The 15,124-nt window shown below is 35.3% G+C and overlaps 1 protein-coding gene across 2 annotated transcripts; it reads left to right on the top strand.

Moving 5' to 3' along the window:
• The first annotated feature begins 2,168 nt into the window (after positions 1–2,168).
• On the top strand, positions 2,169–11,901 carry RERGL (RERG like). Of its 2 annotated transcripts, XM_006730167.3 has the most exons (5): positions 2,169–2,497; positions 3,751–3,807; positions 7,596–7,669; positions 8,837–8,985; positions 11,308–11,901. In XM_006730167.3, exons 1-5 carry the CDS (start codon positions 2,395–2,397, stop codon positions 11,588–11,590), a joined length of 666 nt encoding a protein of 221 aa, XP_006730230.2. In that variant the 5' UTR covers positions 2,169–2,394; the 3' UTR covers positions 11,591–11,901. The 2 variants fall into 2 exon arrangements, with proteins under 2 accessions (XP_006730230.2, XP_030880485.1); XM_031024625.2 differs by lacking the exon at positions 3,751–3,807.
• The last annotated feature ends 3,223 nt before the right edge of the window (positions 11,902–15,124 follow it).

The following is a 15,124-nucleotide window of genomic DNA, read 5'->3' as shown; positions in this document are numbered from 1 at the left end:
TGAGAGAGAGAGAGAGCATGCAAGAGCAGGGGAAAGGGGGAGAGAGAGAGGGAGAAGCAGACTACCTGCTGAGCAGAGAGTCCGAAGTGGGACTTGATCCCAGGACCCTGGGATCACGACCTGAGCCAAAGGCAAATGCTTAACCGACTGAGCCGGTGCCCTGTAAACTTCCTTAATAAAAAAATAATTACTTGTTATTTTTAATATAGGTGCATGGATTAAAGAGAGAACATAGCTTATTTTTAATTTTTTTTAAGAATTTGTAATGAAAGGAAAAATTTGTTTTAGCTATTACTTTGTTGATCTCACAAATTGCCATACTTTCTCTTGCCTTTTTTTTTTTTTTTCCTTTACAGAGTCTATTTCTTCTTTTGGAACAGATACATCTCCCTAATCCCCAATCACTCTTTCTTTCCTCTGTTGTGTCCTGCTTATGTTTCAAGCTTTACCTACTTTTTGAAGACTTTTCCATCCACTGCTCTGTTTTCCCCAGCCTTTGGTTAGAGCCCTATTTTAGCCATGATTATGTTTATTGTAATTATAATCGTTTCAATTTACATCTTAGTAGACTGTAGATTCATTAAGGCAGAAAAATTCTTTATTTAATTGTTGACCTTGTAAGCCGACATAGCTTTAATAAAAAGTGGCAGTTACTCAATGTTTGTTAAATAAATGCATTTTTATTATTTTTAAAAATATTTTTATTTATTTATTTGACAGAGAGAGAGAGAGAGTACAAGCAGGGGAGCTGCAGGTAGAGGGAGAGGGAGAACCAGGCCCCCCGCAGAACAGGCAGTCTGACACGGGGCTCAATCCCAGGACCCTGAGATCATGACTTGAGTCGAAGACAGATGCTTAACCAACTGACCATCCCAGGTGCCCTAATAAATGCATTTTTTAAAAGATTTTATTTATTTATTTGATAGAGAGAGACACAGTGAGAGAGGGAACACAAGCAGGGGGAGTGGGAGAGGGAGAAGCAGGCTTCCCGCTGAGCAGGGAGCCCAATGTGGGACTTGATCCCAGGACCCTGGGACCATGACCCGAGCCGAAGGCAGACGCTTAATGACTGAGCCACCCAGGCGCCCTAATAAATGCATTTTTAAGAAGCATGTTATACCCGTGATCAACCCAGCTTAGAAATGGAACTCCTTTACCTGGGCCTCAAAATTTAGTAGACAAGGTTGAATTCTTGTATTTGTTGTTGTACTCTTTTCTCAACCCTCCAATTTATACATATACAGTTGGGGAAAGAAAAAGGGAAGAAAGTAATGCAGGGATTTGTAGTAGGGAAAAATGGTTAAAAGTTTGAAACACTCATCATTTTGCATATTAAGTTTACCTCTTTATGTCATAGCAGGAGTGAATTATATCACAATATCCCTTCCAAATTTTATTCCTTTTTTTGAATTTCTTTTTTTCCTAATTATAAAGTACTATAGAAGGAAACGTGGTAGGTTTCTGTTTATTGCTTTTTAAGCAACATGAAGCTGTTTGGTTTATTTTTTTCTCAGAAACCTACTGATGTCTATTGGCATAAAATGTAAAAGAGAGAGAGAGAGAGAGGGAGAGATTTTTTATTAAGAAAGACATTGTAAAACCCTTTGTGTCCATATATCTCATTGAGAGCCTCACGTGACTCAAAAACATGTGCTGGGTATTTATGTGCCCTGCTGTCAACCCTAACTAATACATCTGAGGTAGCCATCTTCTTCCTTCTCTCATATCTTTTCACGACTGAGTTAACTTATTCCCCTACCTTTCACAAAAGAAGTCCAAGAAAATGTAGGCTCAGGTATTAATAGAAAAAATCAAACCCGAGGGGCACCTGGGTGGCTCAGTCGGTTAAGCATCTGCCTTCGGCTCAGGTCATGATCCCAGGGTCCTGAGATGGAGCCCCGCATCGGGCTCCCTGCTCCACGGGGAGCTTGCTTCTCCCTCTCCTCCCTGCTCCTGTTCTCTCTCGCTATCTCTGTCTCGATCTCTCAAATAAATAAATAAAATCTTTAAAAAATACCAAAACTGATCCAATCTAAGTAGATTTACAGGAATGTATACACATCATCTAAAAACTTTCCTAATGAAATCATTTTTCTAGGTCCCAGAGGAGGGTAGATTCTATGTACATAAAAACAGAGGATTGGGAGCTAAGCTTTCTTAGCTTAGTTAAGAAATTCTTCTGCAGAATTTCTGTGAAATTCTTAGCTATTTAACTTAAGAAGACTTTATGTCTAAATAGTAACTGCAGTGTTGTTGTTGTTTTTTTTAATGTAGTATGTTTAAAAAGACTCCAGGAAAACATTTTTAAAGTTATTATTGGATGGTAGGAGTATGGGGCGGAGTTGGCCTTAGAGAAATGATAGCAGGATTAATAAAAAGTATTTTAAAAAGCACATGCTGGACTCAAGTCAATATAGCTCCAGAAGACAGGAGCAGAAAGACAAGATGAATGATGTGAAGCTTGCTGTCTTGGGTGGTGAAGGAACAGGCAAATCTGGTGAGTGGTGTTGTTTCCTATGAAGTGGCAAAGAGAGGAATATATTGACTTAACAGATAGATATACCTATATAATTATGTATATTATTTTTCATTAGCAGTTTTCATTTTTTTAGTAAATAGTGCAATTAACTGTATATTTATAGCATTTATAGATGGTTTGAGAAAGATAACTGAAGTGTTAATTTATACTTTGTTTAAAATTCATAGGAATCATGGTAAATCTCTCCATCATTGTCCCACCTACTTCTCACTCCAACACACCTGCCCTCACATCCACTAGTAGCCAAACAATAGTCTTGGACTTATTCTTCCGCTCTGAGACTAAGGGTGGAGAAAAGTTCATGGAGACCTGTGGATTTTTTTTTTTAAGATTTTTATTTATTTTTATTTTTTTGAGAGAGAGGGAGAGCATGAGCAGGGGGAGGAGCAGACGGAGAGGGAATGGGAGAAGTAGACTCTCTGCTGAATGTGGAGCCCAGGGCAGGGCTTAATCCCAGGACCCTAAGATCATGACCTGCGCTGAAGTCAGGTGCTTAACAAACTGAGCCACCCAGCACTTACTGTTGTCTATTGGCTTGGATTATTTTTTAAATGAAACATTATTGAGGTGAAAAAACTTAGGATGGGCATGGTTTCATAGATGCTTGGGGACTGAGCTACAGCTGCCCTAACTTTGGAAGCCATGGTTTTGTTTTATTTTACCAGATTTTGTTTTCGGTTCCATTATGATGGTCAGGATGCCACCAGTGGAAGTCCTGAACCGTACACCTGGCCAAACCCAGGAGCTACAACAAGATAAACTGACACTAGGAGTCCTTTTTGTGGTTTCCTGGATGTTGAAGTCCCAATCCTGTAAAGGCTTGCTTGTCCTTGTTCCTATTAGCACGCGGCATCTTGGAGCCAGATTTAATCCAATAAAGAATATAAAGAGATGTTATAGTTCTTGAATCTCAAACTTAATGAGAACTCTGTTTCTGTTACATAAAGTAAGCTGTCTTACCTGTTTGCATTCATGAATTAATTACCTAGTGATTTGAATAGGCAGATCACTTTCTTTCTAGTCTTTTAATCTTTATAGTTGTACAGTGAAAATCTTGCTGACTATTATTTAGACTAGAATTTAATAAAGCTTTAAGGTCTGCATTAATGCTTGGTAATTTTTGAGCTGAAAGATAAAACCTTATGTACATAGCTAAGTTGTCTGTGTTCTAACACAGAAAAGACCCTAAATCCAGCATGTTTGTTTTGCAGCCCTTACAGTAAGGTTTCTTACCAAACGATTCATTGGAGAATATGCCTCTAACTTTGGTAAGTCACCACTCGAGACTTTTTTCACCTTTAAAATGTCAGCATTTTAATTAAATCATAATTAAGCTCACTGAAGCATTTTGATAGAATTTTCCATTGTTGCACTTTTAAGCAACTTATTTATTCAGATTTTGGTTGGAAATGCCAAAATAGGTACTTGAATTGAATGTTCTTTTATGATAAAATTCACCCAACTTGATGTTAAGTGAGATGGATTAGAAAGTCTGTTTGTTTCAAGCTAGAATTAGAAGAATATTAAAACTGAGATTCTCCCCCCAATATTGCAAAGCATGTGAGTATGAATAATTTCGTAAACTATAAAACAGTTCTGAAATTAAATAAACATCTGTTGAAAGATAAGGACAAATTAATTACAAAAGCACTAGAACTACAAAATAAAGCTTATTTTAATTGTAAAACAATGTGAAAATAACAGGAAAATTATGCCTTGATTAAAGATCATATCATAATTATCTAGGTTGCTTATCTAAGTTTCAGAGAAATTCTTAAATAGGTGCCAGAGCACCTTAATATAATCTTAGAATCATTTTACTAACTCTGTTCTATTTTTTATTTTGATCAGAATTAGTATAACATATGGGAAATACCACAGTGGGACATTAATAAAAAGTGAGGAATTTTGCCAGAGTTTTGAGTATATTTTTGGCTCAGCAATTAATCAATATAATGGTACTAATATCTCACCTGACTTAAGGCATGAGGGAAAAGTGTTTTTGCTTTTTGTGTTTTAAACAAGTACAACAGATTTATAAAAAAATGTATGAGAATTGGGATAAAGGGGAATGATTTTGATTTTTTTGTTCCATAATTCCTAGAGTAATAGAAGTTATCATTGCAAATGTGTTTTCCATAAGAAACAATTACCCCCACCAAAAAATATTTTTTAGCCTCCATTCAGGAGGCTAAAATTGTTAGACATTGTTAGGCATTTAGATAATGTCTAAAATTATTAGACAATTTTAAAAGTAACTTTAAAGTATTGTATCGCTTTCTACATGTATCTAATATACTATTTCAGTCCATATGGCATTGTGAACATTTTAGGGAAAGTGTTTGGAAACTGATTAAAGAAAGCAGAAATACATAGAAAGAGAAATTCCTTATTGTTTCATTTCTCACGTCAAAAACCTCAGTCAGAAATGTCAATATAACACAAAATAGGAGTCAGGCATGAAAAAATGTTCCAGAATGACAAAACAAAGCAAAACATAACATAAATAAAACCATACCCCAAAATAACAGCAGTAACAACAACAACAAAATCTCCTTAATCTTTTATAAGATATAATTATATAAACAAATGAAGTGTACACATTTCTGGCTGGTACATTTCCATTAAAAAAAATAAGACTTAGAGACATTTTGAAAAAACAACCAAATGAGCAAAAGGTCATCCGTGCATGAGGACAAACTAGCAAAAAATGACTCCATCTTGTAAATGAAGACCAGAAAGGGAAAAATAATAAAATTCTACAAAGTTAAGAGTTAGTGACCCCTGCTGGCAGTTTTTGAGTTTTGAGTAGATATTTTTAAATGTCTAGAAGGAACTTTTATGGTTCACAGTCAGAAGTAAGCCTGTGAAGTTAGAAGGAACTGTCTGAAAACATCTTTTAAGATTTAATGAAACTGTGCAAATTTCATTAAATGTAACCTAAAAGGATTTTAAAATTCATTCTTAACCCCCTGAAGTTAGTTCCCCAAATGTTTGCTACATCTTTTTAACTATGGGTTACATTGCCAGAATGGGACGTGATTTTTTTTGTCAGTGTGCATTTTGGAGAGAAGTAGGTCTTTTATTAAACCCTGGAGGAAAAGTTACAGAAAAGTAGTCCTTTATTCATTTAACTAATATTTATTGAGCACCTACCATGTCCCAGATACTCTTCTAGGTAGGGAAGCTATAGCAGTGAACAAAAAAGACAATTATACAAGCCCCCATAAGATTTATATTCAGGAAGTAAGGGTCAATTTAAAAAATTAAGTATAAGTTATGCCACATTTTGATAAATGCTATGAAGAAAAAACAGCCTGGTGGAATGGCACTAATACGGTATGTGACCATTTAAAATTGGGTAGGTAGGGTAGACGTTGCTGAGAAGGTGACATTTGAACAGAGACATGAAGGTGGTGAAAACTGAGCCATGAATATATCTGGAGGATTACATTCCAGGCAAGAAGAACAATTACCAAAATTCTCAGGCAGGAACTTTCTGAAAAAGTTGAGGAACGGTATGGAGGATGGTGTAGCTCGAGTGCAAAGAATTTGAGGGAGAATAGCCAGAGAAGTCATGTGGGACTAGACAATGAGGGCCATTCTTAGGCATTTTAAAGGCTTTGGTTTATCCAAGTGAGATGGGGAGCCATTGGAGAGATTTGATAGACAAGTGATATGATTTGGGTACAAGGTTCACTTTTGTTTCTGTGTTAGAATAGAGTAGGCATAAGAAGGGATTTAGGAAAGGGGTAAAGCAGAGAGATAAATTAGGAGGTTTTGTAATAATCTAAACAAAAAATAATGATGTATTAACAATGGAGATGATGAGAAACAGACAAATTCAAAATATACTTTAAAAATACAGTAAAAAGGAATTTTTAATAGTATAAATATGGAAGGTAAGAGACAGACAGGATCAAGGATGACTTAAAGGTTTTAACCTGATCAGCAGGAGATATGGGTATGTCATTTAGTGAAATGGAAAACTGAAAAACAGTCTTTTCAGTGAGATCTGGGATTCAGTTTTAAGTGTATTCAGGTTTAAATGTCTATTCGGTGTCTAAAGGGAGATATGCAATAGCAGGAGTTGTTTGCATCTGAAGTTCAAGGAAGAGTTCTAGGCTACAGATATAAATTGGGTTCATTAGCAATAATTGTTCTATAAAACTCTGAATGAGCTTAGCAAGGGAGTATATAGAGAGGAGAGATCCATAAACTGGACCCATGTTTGGAGAGTGAGAAGACGTGATGGGACAAATAAAAAAGATTAATAAAGAGCAACAAGAAATAAAGAAAAAAAACCAGGGGAGTATGTTGCCTTCAAAGCCACATGAAGGAAACATTTTAAGGAGGTAGGAGTGGTCGACTATATTAATGCTACTAGAGCAAGTAAGATCAAGATATAGAATTAGCCATTGAATCTAAAACCATAATTTTGATAAGAACAGTTTTAGTTAAGTAATTGGAGCTAAAGCCTGATTGGAATAATTCAAAGAACATGGGGGAGAGAAATTGGACATGGGGAGTTAGATATTTACTAAAAAAGCCAACAGAGAAATGGGGCAATAGTTGAAGAGGTTGGGGGTTCTAAAGGACTGTTGTTAGAAATTCAGCTGTTAGTAATGATATAGTAAAGAGGAACAATTTATGATTCAGGAGAGGTAGAATTGGTGGGGTCATGTCTTTCAGTAGATCAGATTAAATGGTAACTAGTTCCTAGTGAATGGATTGGCCTTACATAGAAACACAGATAACTCATCCATAGTTATAGGATGGAAGATAAGTATATAAGCACAATAGCATATAGTTGAATAGGTATGGTGGTGAAGTTTATTTGTAAGAAATATATATCTATATATATGAGAATACATATATATATATGAGCAAATATAACAAATACATGTATTTGACCACTAACATTTAAAAAAAAGCCACTGTACTATTCTACTAGAAGATAACCAGTTGAATTTGCAAGACTGTGATCCAAATATGAGTTTATTTTTTTTATTCTGGAGTATTTCCATACTGCAACGAATATATGCATATTTTGCAGAATCTATCTATAGCAAGCATTTGTATTTGGAAGGGAAGCAACTGAATCTAGAAATATACGACCCCTGTTCTCAAGTAAGTAAAACAAAATATGCTTTTATTTTATTTTTTCAATCATGATTTGAAGAAGATTGGATAAGAGCAAGTGAAAATAAAGTTGCCAGTCTTAAAACTGAAATTTATTCTCAATTTTAATTAAAGTTTTAAGAGATTATTTTTAATATTATAAATTCCATTATCTAGCTTCTCTTTAAAATTATGACAGAAATTATAGTAAAATTTCTTTAAAATAGCAATATTAGGTTGCATTTATATTTCTAGGAGGTCACAGTATAGCTATTAGAAATTAATATTTTAGGGGCGCCTGGGTGGCTCAGTCAGTTAAGCATCTGCCTTCAGCTCAGGACATGATCCCAGGGTCCTGGGCGTCGGGCTCCCTGCTTGGCGGGGAGTCTGCTTCTCCCTCTCCCTCTGCAGCAGCCCCTGCTTGTGCTCTCTTCTCTCTCTCAAATAAATAAATAAAATCTTAAAAAAAAAGAAGTTAATAGTTTAATGGCTTATCAATTCAGTTTATATTTTCACTAAGTTGTATTTGTAACTAACCACTGCCAATAAACCATAAGCAAGGTAGATTTTTAGTACAAACTCCTTTGTCTATTCAAAGACAAAAAAGTTAAAATAGGATTATCTAAATAAGAGAAGGAATGGTCAGCTGTTCAAGATTTCAGAACAGCTCCAGGAGACAGATTCATTTAGCTATGTAAAATATCCCTTAAATGTTTTTAGCTAAACCTTATCAGTGTTTTTTTTTTTTCTGATTTAAATCTAGTACCAAAAATCAATAAATAATCCATTTACTAATGGATTTACTAATATTTACTAATATTGATAGAAAACATTTTCTTTTTTCAAAACAAATATGTGAATATTAATTCAAAGGGCAATTATTAGAGCTTATCCAACTTTCAAAAAAGTAAAGATATTTTCTTAGAGAAAAGTTGCAAATGAGATAGATAATAAAACTTTATTACACTTTCTCTTTATTTTAAACATTTAATCACTTTTAATTAAAGAAAGAGTGATAAGGAAGAGAGGACCAAAGAAACTACATTTTAGAAAATATCAGTCTTTGGCTTATTAAAGTCTCTTTTAGGTGAAATGGTTTTCCATTAATTAATTGTCTAAAGTGTAAAATGCAGGTGGACTATCCCACCAGTCTCAATGTGCTTGATTTATTTTCAGCCGCAGAAAGCAAAATTTTCCCTCACAAGTGAGCTGCACTGGGCAGATGGGTTTGTTATTGTGTATGACATCAGTGACAGGTCCTCATTTGCTTTTGCAAAAGCACTGATCTACAGAATTCGGGAGCCACAAACTAGTCACTGTAAAAGGTAAGATATTCTTCATTCCTCTCTCCTTTCTTTTGAGTAAATCATCATACAGCTATAAGCATCATTAGGAAGAGTTTAATACAGCCTTCCAATTACAAAATTTAACAGCCCTGAACAATTCACCTTCCATTCCACAGGAGTTGCACATGTAGTAAAAGGAATAAAATGAGAATACTTTATATCCTGGCTGACATAAATAGTTACTTGCTCTGAGTAAATGGCTATTTTACAAGACAGATTCTATTGTTAACATGACACTCACTTGCAAAATCATAGTCCTCTGTACACAAGACAGTTCACTTTCCAACCTTTTCATTCCCACAAAAATGTTAAGGATACTAAATAAATCCAAATTCATTACATTTGGCATCCAATTCCTAGTGACTGGGTTGTTCAATCTATCAAAGCAAAATAGACTGAATAGTCAAACCATTACAAATTCTAAGTATGAGAATACATTTTTCTCTGTTTCACCTCCTAAAATAAAGAGCTGGTCAATGATTTCCCATTGTTAGTTGTTTTGACACGAGTAACTATGAAGGAAGACAGAACTGTGCCTTAAACCATTCTTGTATTAGTAGATATAAGTTTAACCATACGAATTTCCCATTTAGCTTTCCTTATTTTTTGTTTTAGCCTTTTGCATTTAAAATATTTATGTTTGTTCAACATGCTGATACAAACGTTCCTTTGTGCTCTGGATCAGATCTGCCCTTAGAGTCTGAAATAACATTCTAATCTGGGAATCAAGAAACACAGTATTAGTACTGAAAATTCATATATGTGTTTTTATATCTATTTTAAATGCCCACTATCAAGAAACCATAGATAATAATTGATAAAGGGTATTTCCCTGGAGTCAATTGGCATACATTCTTGTTTAGATCTGATTGACCTTAGGTAAACCACTTTAATCTCTAGACCTAATTATTCTGATTATAAAACTGATAGAAACATGGTAGGAGAAAAGGATGTGATTCTTCTAAGGTACCTCACAGCTCTGATTTCTTCTAATATTACAGAGTTTTATTTGAACTCCATTGTTTTAAGCATTAAATGCCTCATATTTAGGCAGCATAACTTAGGTAAAGGATAGTAATAAACTTCTTTTGCTATTCCTCCAAATCAAAAGAATCACTTAAGAACACTCAAAAACATAAAAACACCTATACTTGATGTTTATCAGGCAATTTTCTTAATGCACTAAATAATTTTTTGAATATTTCCAGTTCTCAATCTGTAGATAGACTAGAATAGCAAAATATGTTACTGTTTTATAAAATTGCATCTGATATTTGTGAGTCTTCAAAATATTTCACTTACCCTTCCCCATTAATTCTTTACAATAATTTTCTGAACTATACAGAAAAAGATAGAAATACCCTCAAAAGCCTAACACATACAGTGCTTTCCCCCTCACCACTCACACCATCATGTGAATGAAACCAACTTTGAGCAGAATATAAAGATGGTATCTCTTCAGAGTTGCAGCCTGCATTTATCCATTTTTTCCCCCTAAAGTAGATAACTTGGCAGAGTTCCATAGCATTTGAGGACTAGTTGTCTTACTATATCCTTCAAATTCTGTTTTAGAAATGTGTCACTACAACCAAGGAGAATATATTGATATATTGATATTTGCTGAAGACATTATCTTAACAAAAAAAACATATTTCTTAAATAAATAGAAAAATCGTACAAGGTCATAAGATCATAACATTTTTCTCTAGAGTATAGTATAATGGATATTAACAAAGAACAAACAGCAGCGCGTATTGAGTCATATTTTCCCTGGGAAAATTATATCTAAATTGTTCAATTACAGTAACTCTTCAGTAAAGAGACATTAGTTAGTCTTCCTCTTTCAACTGATAAGGAAATGAAAAATAATACTTGGTAAGCATCTTTTGTTGGCTGTCACTCTGCTAGGTATTTTTATATCCATCATTTAATTTGATCTCTATGAGAATTCTGCATAATGAGTGCTGTTTTGCCATTGTTTTACATATAGGAAAGTTGAAAGTGGGAAAAGTAACAGTCATGCCTTATTAGTAAACAGTCATAAGTCAAGAATAGGTTTATATCAATGCAGATCCTATGCTTTAAGAGTCTTGCTGCTTTTGTGTCACACACTACGTTCTATCTAAAGTAATTTTTGTAAGTAAATGGGGATATGTGTCATACACATACATATGACAATAAGGAACACACACACACTATTTTTTTTTCTTTTGGTCTGTAATTCCTTTTGATATAAACCTACTTAATGAGAAAAAAAAAAAGGTTAAAATAATCTTGCCAGAGTTGTGTTCTGTATTTCAGAGCTGTGGGATCCGCCGTGCTTTTGGTTGGTAACAAGCGAGATCTGTGTCATGTCCGAGAGGTTGGCTGGGAAGAAGGACAGAAGCTGGCTCTGGATAACCAGTGCCAGTTCTGTGAATTGTCTGCAGCAGACCAGTCTCTGGAGGTACAAATGATGTTTACCAGAATTATCAAGGACATCCTGACAAACTTCAAACTCAAAGAAAAGAGAAGACCCAGTGGATCGAAATCAATGGCTAAATTGATCAATAATGTATTTGGAAAGAGACGGAAATCTGTTTAGCAGACATATAATCCTAGGGGACTTATTATATCAGAGAGTTCCAAATAGTCACGTGATAATTAAATGTACCCTTTGTATGCATTTTTTTTAAATAATACTCTTCGAGATATGAAATGACCGAACATAAGCCACAGCTGTGTTTTCAAATATATAGTTTGCCTTTTTGGTTGTTTGAATCTTGTACACCCTGCTTCACACTAAACCTTGTTCTTTTTTACATAGAATAACACTCACTATAACTACTGATGCATTGCTATGCAGTTTACCTTGCCAAATAAACTCTGCTTAATAATTTTATTAAACTACCATTCCATAGGTCTCAGTTGACCTTTCTTTTTTTTTAAAAAAAAAATTTTATTTATTTAACAGAGAGAGACACAGAGAGAGAGGGAACACAAGCAGGGGGAGTGGGAGAGGGAGAGGCAGGCTTCCCGCCGAGCAGGGAGCCTGATGCGGGGCTCGATCCCAGGACCCTGGGATTATGACCTGAGCCGAAGGCAGACGCTTAACGACTGAGCCACCCAGGCACCCCGACCTTTCTTTTATTTATTTCTTTTGAGTGAAATATGTAGTTATATTTCGTATAGTTAATATGTTATAGTGCTGAATTTATGAATTTGTGGAAGTTCACAATTTAGTCGAAATGCATGAATTTAATTCTGAAAATTTTAATTTTGAAAAATACTTATTACTCATACTACTTATTTTACTTATAACTTAGGCCTTGAGAAGCTAAATTCCTTGCCTGTAAGTATAGTCTGTATTTGGTCTGATGATGAAAAATTCTGCCTCTCTTCGTATTCTTTGCTAAGGAGGGTAATTATCACAGAGAGATTACCTTATACAGCTTTTCATATAAAAAAGATTAGTTGTTTCAGTTCATATAGAGATCCATACATCACAGGGAAAGAGAAAGTAAATGCTGGTTGCTAAGTATATAACCTTGAAGACCTTATTGCCCTGAAAGAAATATTGTATTAGACAAACATGTTGGGCCTTCTCAGATTTCTTTGAGTACTGTTTCCTTAAGAAATCAACTGTTTACCCTCCGGACTTCAGTACCACCTCCGCTGGCCTCACCGCATTGCAAGTCATGGTCCTAGACCTAACTTCAGCCATCACTGATAATTAAGGTTAGATCTCCGAGAAGTTAAACTGAGGATGCAAGCAACGCTACATACATTGGTTAGCATGTATTGGCAGGAAACTGGGGGCCAAGGCGGAAGAAGATCTTGAGTAGAGGGTGGTAGGCAAACGGGGGACAGGTGACACAGCATTAGGCTGCAAAGGGGAGAATTCATTGACATGCCGTTACTCGCCATGAGTCATGATTCCACATTATAGGAGGGACACCTAGAGCTCATCCATATAGCTTTGCTCTTCCTTAGGAGCCTGGCCTTGATACACTAGAGTGAAAGTAGTGGAAATAATAAGACATTGTGTGGTAGAATACAAAATAGTTCAGAACATTCGTAAAGATAGGGGAGTTAGAACTGATATGGTATACGTTGGCCCAAGAACCCGCCATCTTACTGTGTTGCTTGGGACAATTCGAGGAATTTCCTTTACTGAGGAAGTGAGGAGGTACAGACAGCTTTGAGAAGCTTAACAGTGACTGTGCTTACAGGTCAGAATTGGTAGTGGGGATGTTGCCATCGAACTGTGCTCATCAATATCAGTGCAGGTGATAGAATCCTGGAAGAGTAGAACCTGGATGCTGGCATGTAACTTGCTGCCTGTTATCCACCCACTCAGCCCCCAAAGATATATATAATGCTATGTCCGGGGCAGAGGCTCCGTTTCTAATACTGGCTGGTTGGAAACTTAGAAGTGACATGCTCAATCAGCTATATTGAGGCAAACTCCATATTATAAGCCCAGGCATTGTTTCCATCCATGCCACTATGACCACTATTATCCTGGATCCATTTTATAAGCATAAGGATGGCCAAGAAAAGAGGCAGGTTGATATCTGCAGGGCAAAGTAACTTCTCATTGGTGGATGCTCTCTGATGGGCAGTAACATGATACACAGAGATATGTATATTTTATGCCCTCTCTGAGAGATCCATTCATACACTTTTTCTCTAGTCTTCCTTTCACTGTCTTCCAGTTTTATTTTATTTATTTATTTTTTTAAGATTTTATTTATTTATTTGAGAGAGAGAGAATGAGAGAGAGCATGAGAGGGAAGAGGGTCAGAGGGAGAAGCAGACTCCCTGCTGAGCAGGGAGCCCGATGTGGGACTCGATCCCGGGACTCCAGGATCATGACCTGAGCCGAAGGCAGTCGCTTAACCAACTGAGCCACCCAGGCGCCCTTCCAGTTTTATTTTATACTGATCTCTGACCAGCTGGCAAAACCAACGATGGCTGCCTAGAAATCTGTACCATGTGCCACCTTTCCTAACATACAAAGGGGAGACAACCAAGTGTACCTTTTGAAGCCTGGCAAATGGGATAATGAACTTCCTGGTAACCTCCGTGTAATGAGGCACAGTCCTCTTATGGCTCGCACTAACATCTCAAGCTTAGGGAAGCTTTCTATCAACTCGGAACATTCAGATTAGATTGCTATGTAAATGAGAAACTTTTATTGTGTAATGTTATTCTAGCAAATTCAGTGATACAATATTTTTGGTCAACTATTTACAGGGATTTTGTTAATCTTTTATAGTCTCAATATTCAGTGACTTTATATGTATATGTGTATATGTAAATATATATATATATATATATATATATTAGTTTAACCATTATAGCTTAATGTTTTCATTTTATTTTTTTCTCATTATTCTTTTGGGTAATCTCAGTTTTAGAGATTTGGTCTTCATTCTTTAAAATTATTTTCCCAGTTTAAGAAAGATTCTTTTCGGATGATTTTGTGTGAAAAACAACCTATTAATTCATGTTATATATAAGAACTCTAATGTCAAAATGGTATGAAAATTCTTTAATAGTTTAATCCATGCATATGTGTCTGTGATGAGTCAGAGTTCAAAATTCCTCTGTTAAGGATATTAATACTTGTATATATTTTTAAATTTCATTTATTGTACCTTGATTTCTTGTCAGGATGACTTGGGATGACACGTCTCATTATAAGAAGTCAATGGAACATAGTGATGTAAACAGACGTTCTCATACACACACACACACACACACAAGATAATTATGTGAGGTGATGTGTTAATTAACTTGATTGCAGTTTGATTGTGGCAATCATTTTACAATATATATGTATATTAAACCATCATATTACAACTTTATTTTTCAATTTACCTCAACCGGGAAAAAAACCAGTTTTACATTAAAAAAAATATTTACATTTTAAGTGCAGTTTCTGTGAAGCAACTTTAGAAATGCACACTTGATTATTTTCCAGAGTGATATTTAAAAGTATTGGATTAATTTCCCCTTTTATGCTGTGACAGTTTTAAAACATGTTCACACATTTTTTGACACTTCTCCCATCATAAAGGTTAAGTCTAATTCCCCGCTCCATGATTGTGGATCACCCTTGTTGACTCTCTTT

Source organism: Leptonychotes weddellii, chromosome 5, assembly GCF_054177405.1.
Source record: "Leptonychotes weddellii isolate Sample4059 chromosome 5, ASM5417740v2, whole genome shotgun sequence".
Classification (NCBI taxonomy): domain Eukaryota; kingdom Metazoa; phylum Chordata; class Mammalia; order Carnivora; family Phocidae; genus Leptonychotes; species Leptonychotes weddellii.
Note: the sequence above shows the minus strand (reverse complement) of the source record. Positions and strands in the feature narration are given on the sequence as shown.

Bases quoted from the DNA above. Each gene is read 5' to 3' on its own strand.
- RERGL (XM_006730167.3), top strand. From the start codon at position 2,395: ATGCTGGACTCAAGTCAATATAGCTCCAGAAGACAGGAGCAGAAAGAC. The intron at 3,808-7,595 runs GTAAGTCACCAC...CATATTTTGCAG, and splicing joins AGAATATGCCTCTAACTTTG to AATCTATCTATAGCAAGCAT. The intron at 8,986-11,307 runs GTAAGATATTCT...TCTGTATTTCAG, and splicing joins CAAACTAGTCACTGTAAAAG to AGCTGTGGGATCCGCCGTGC.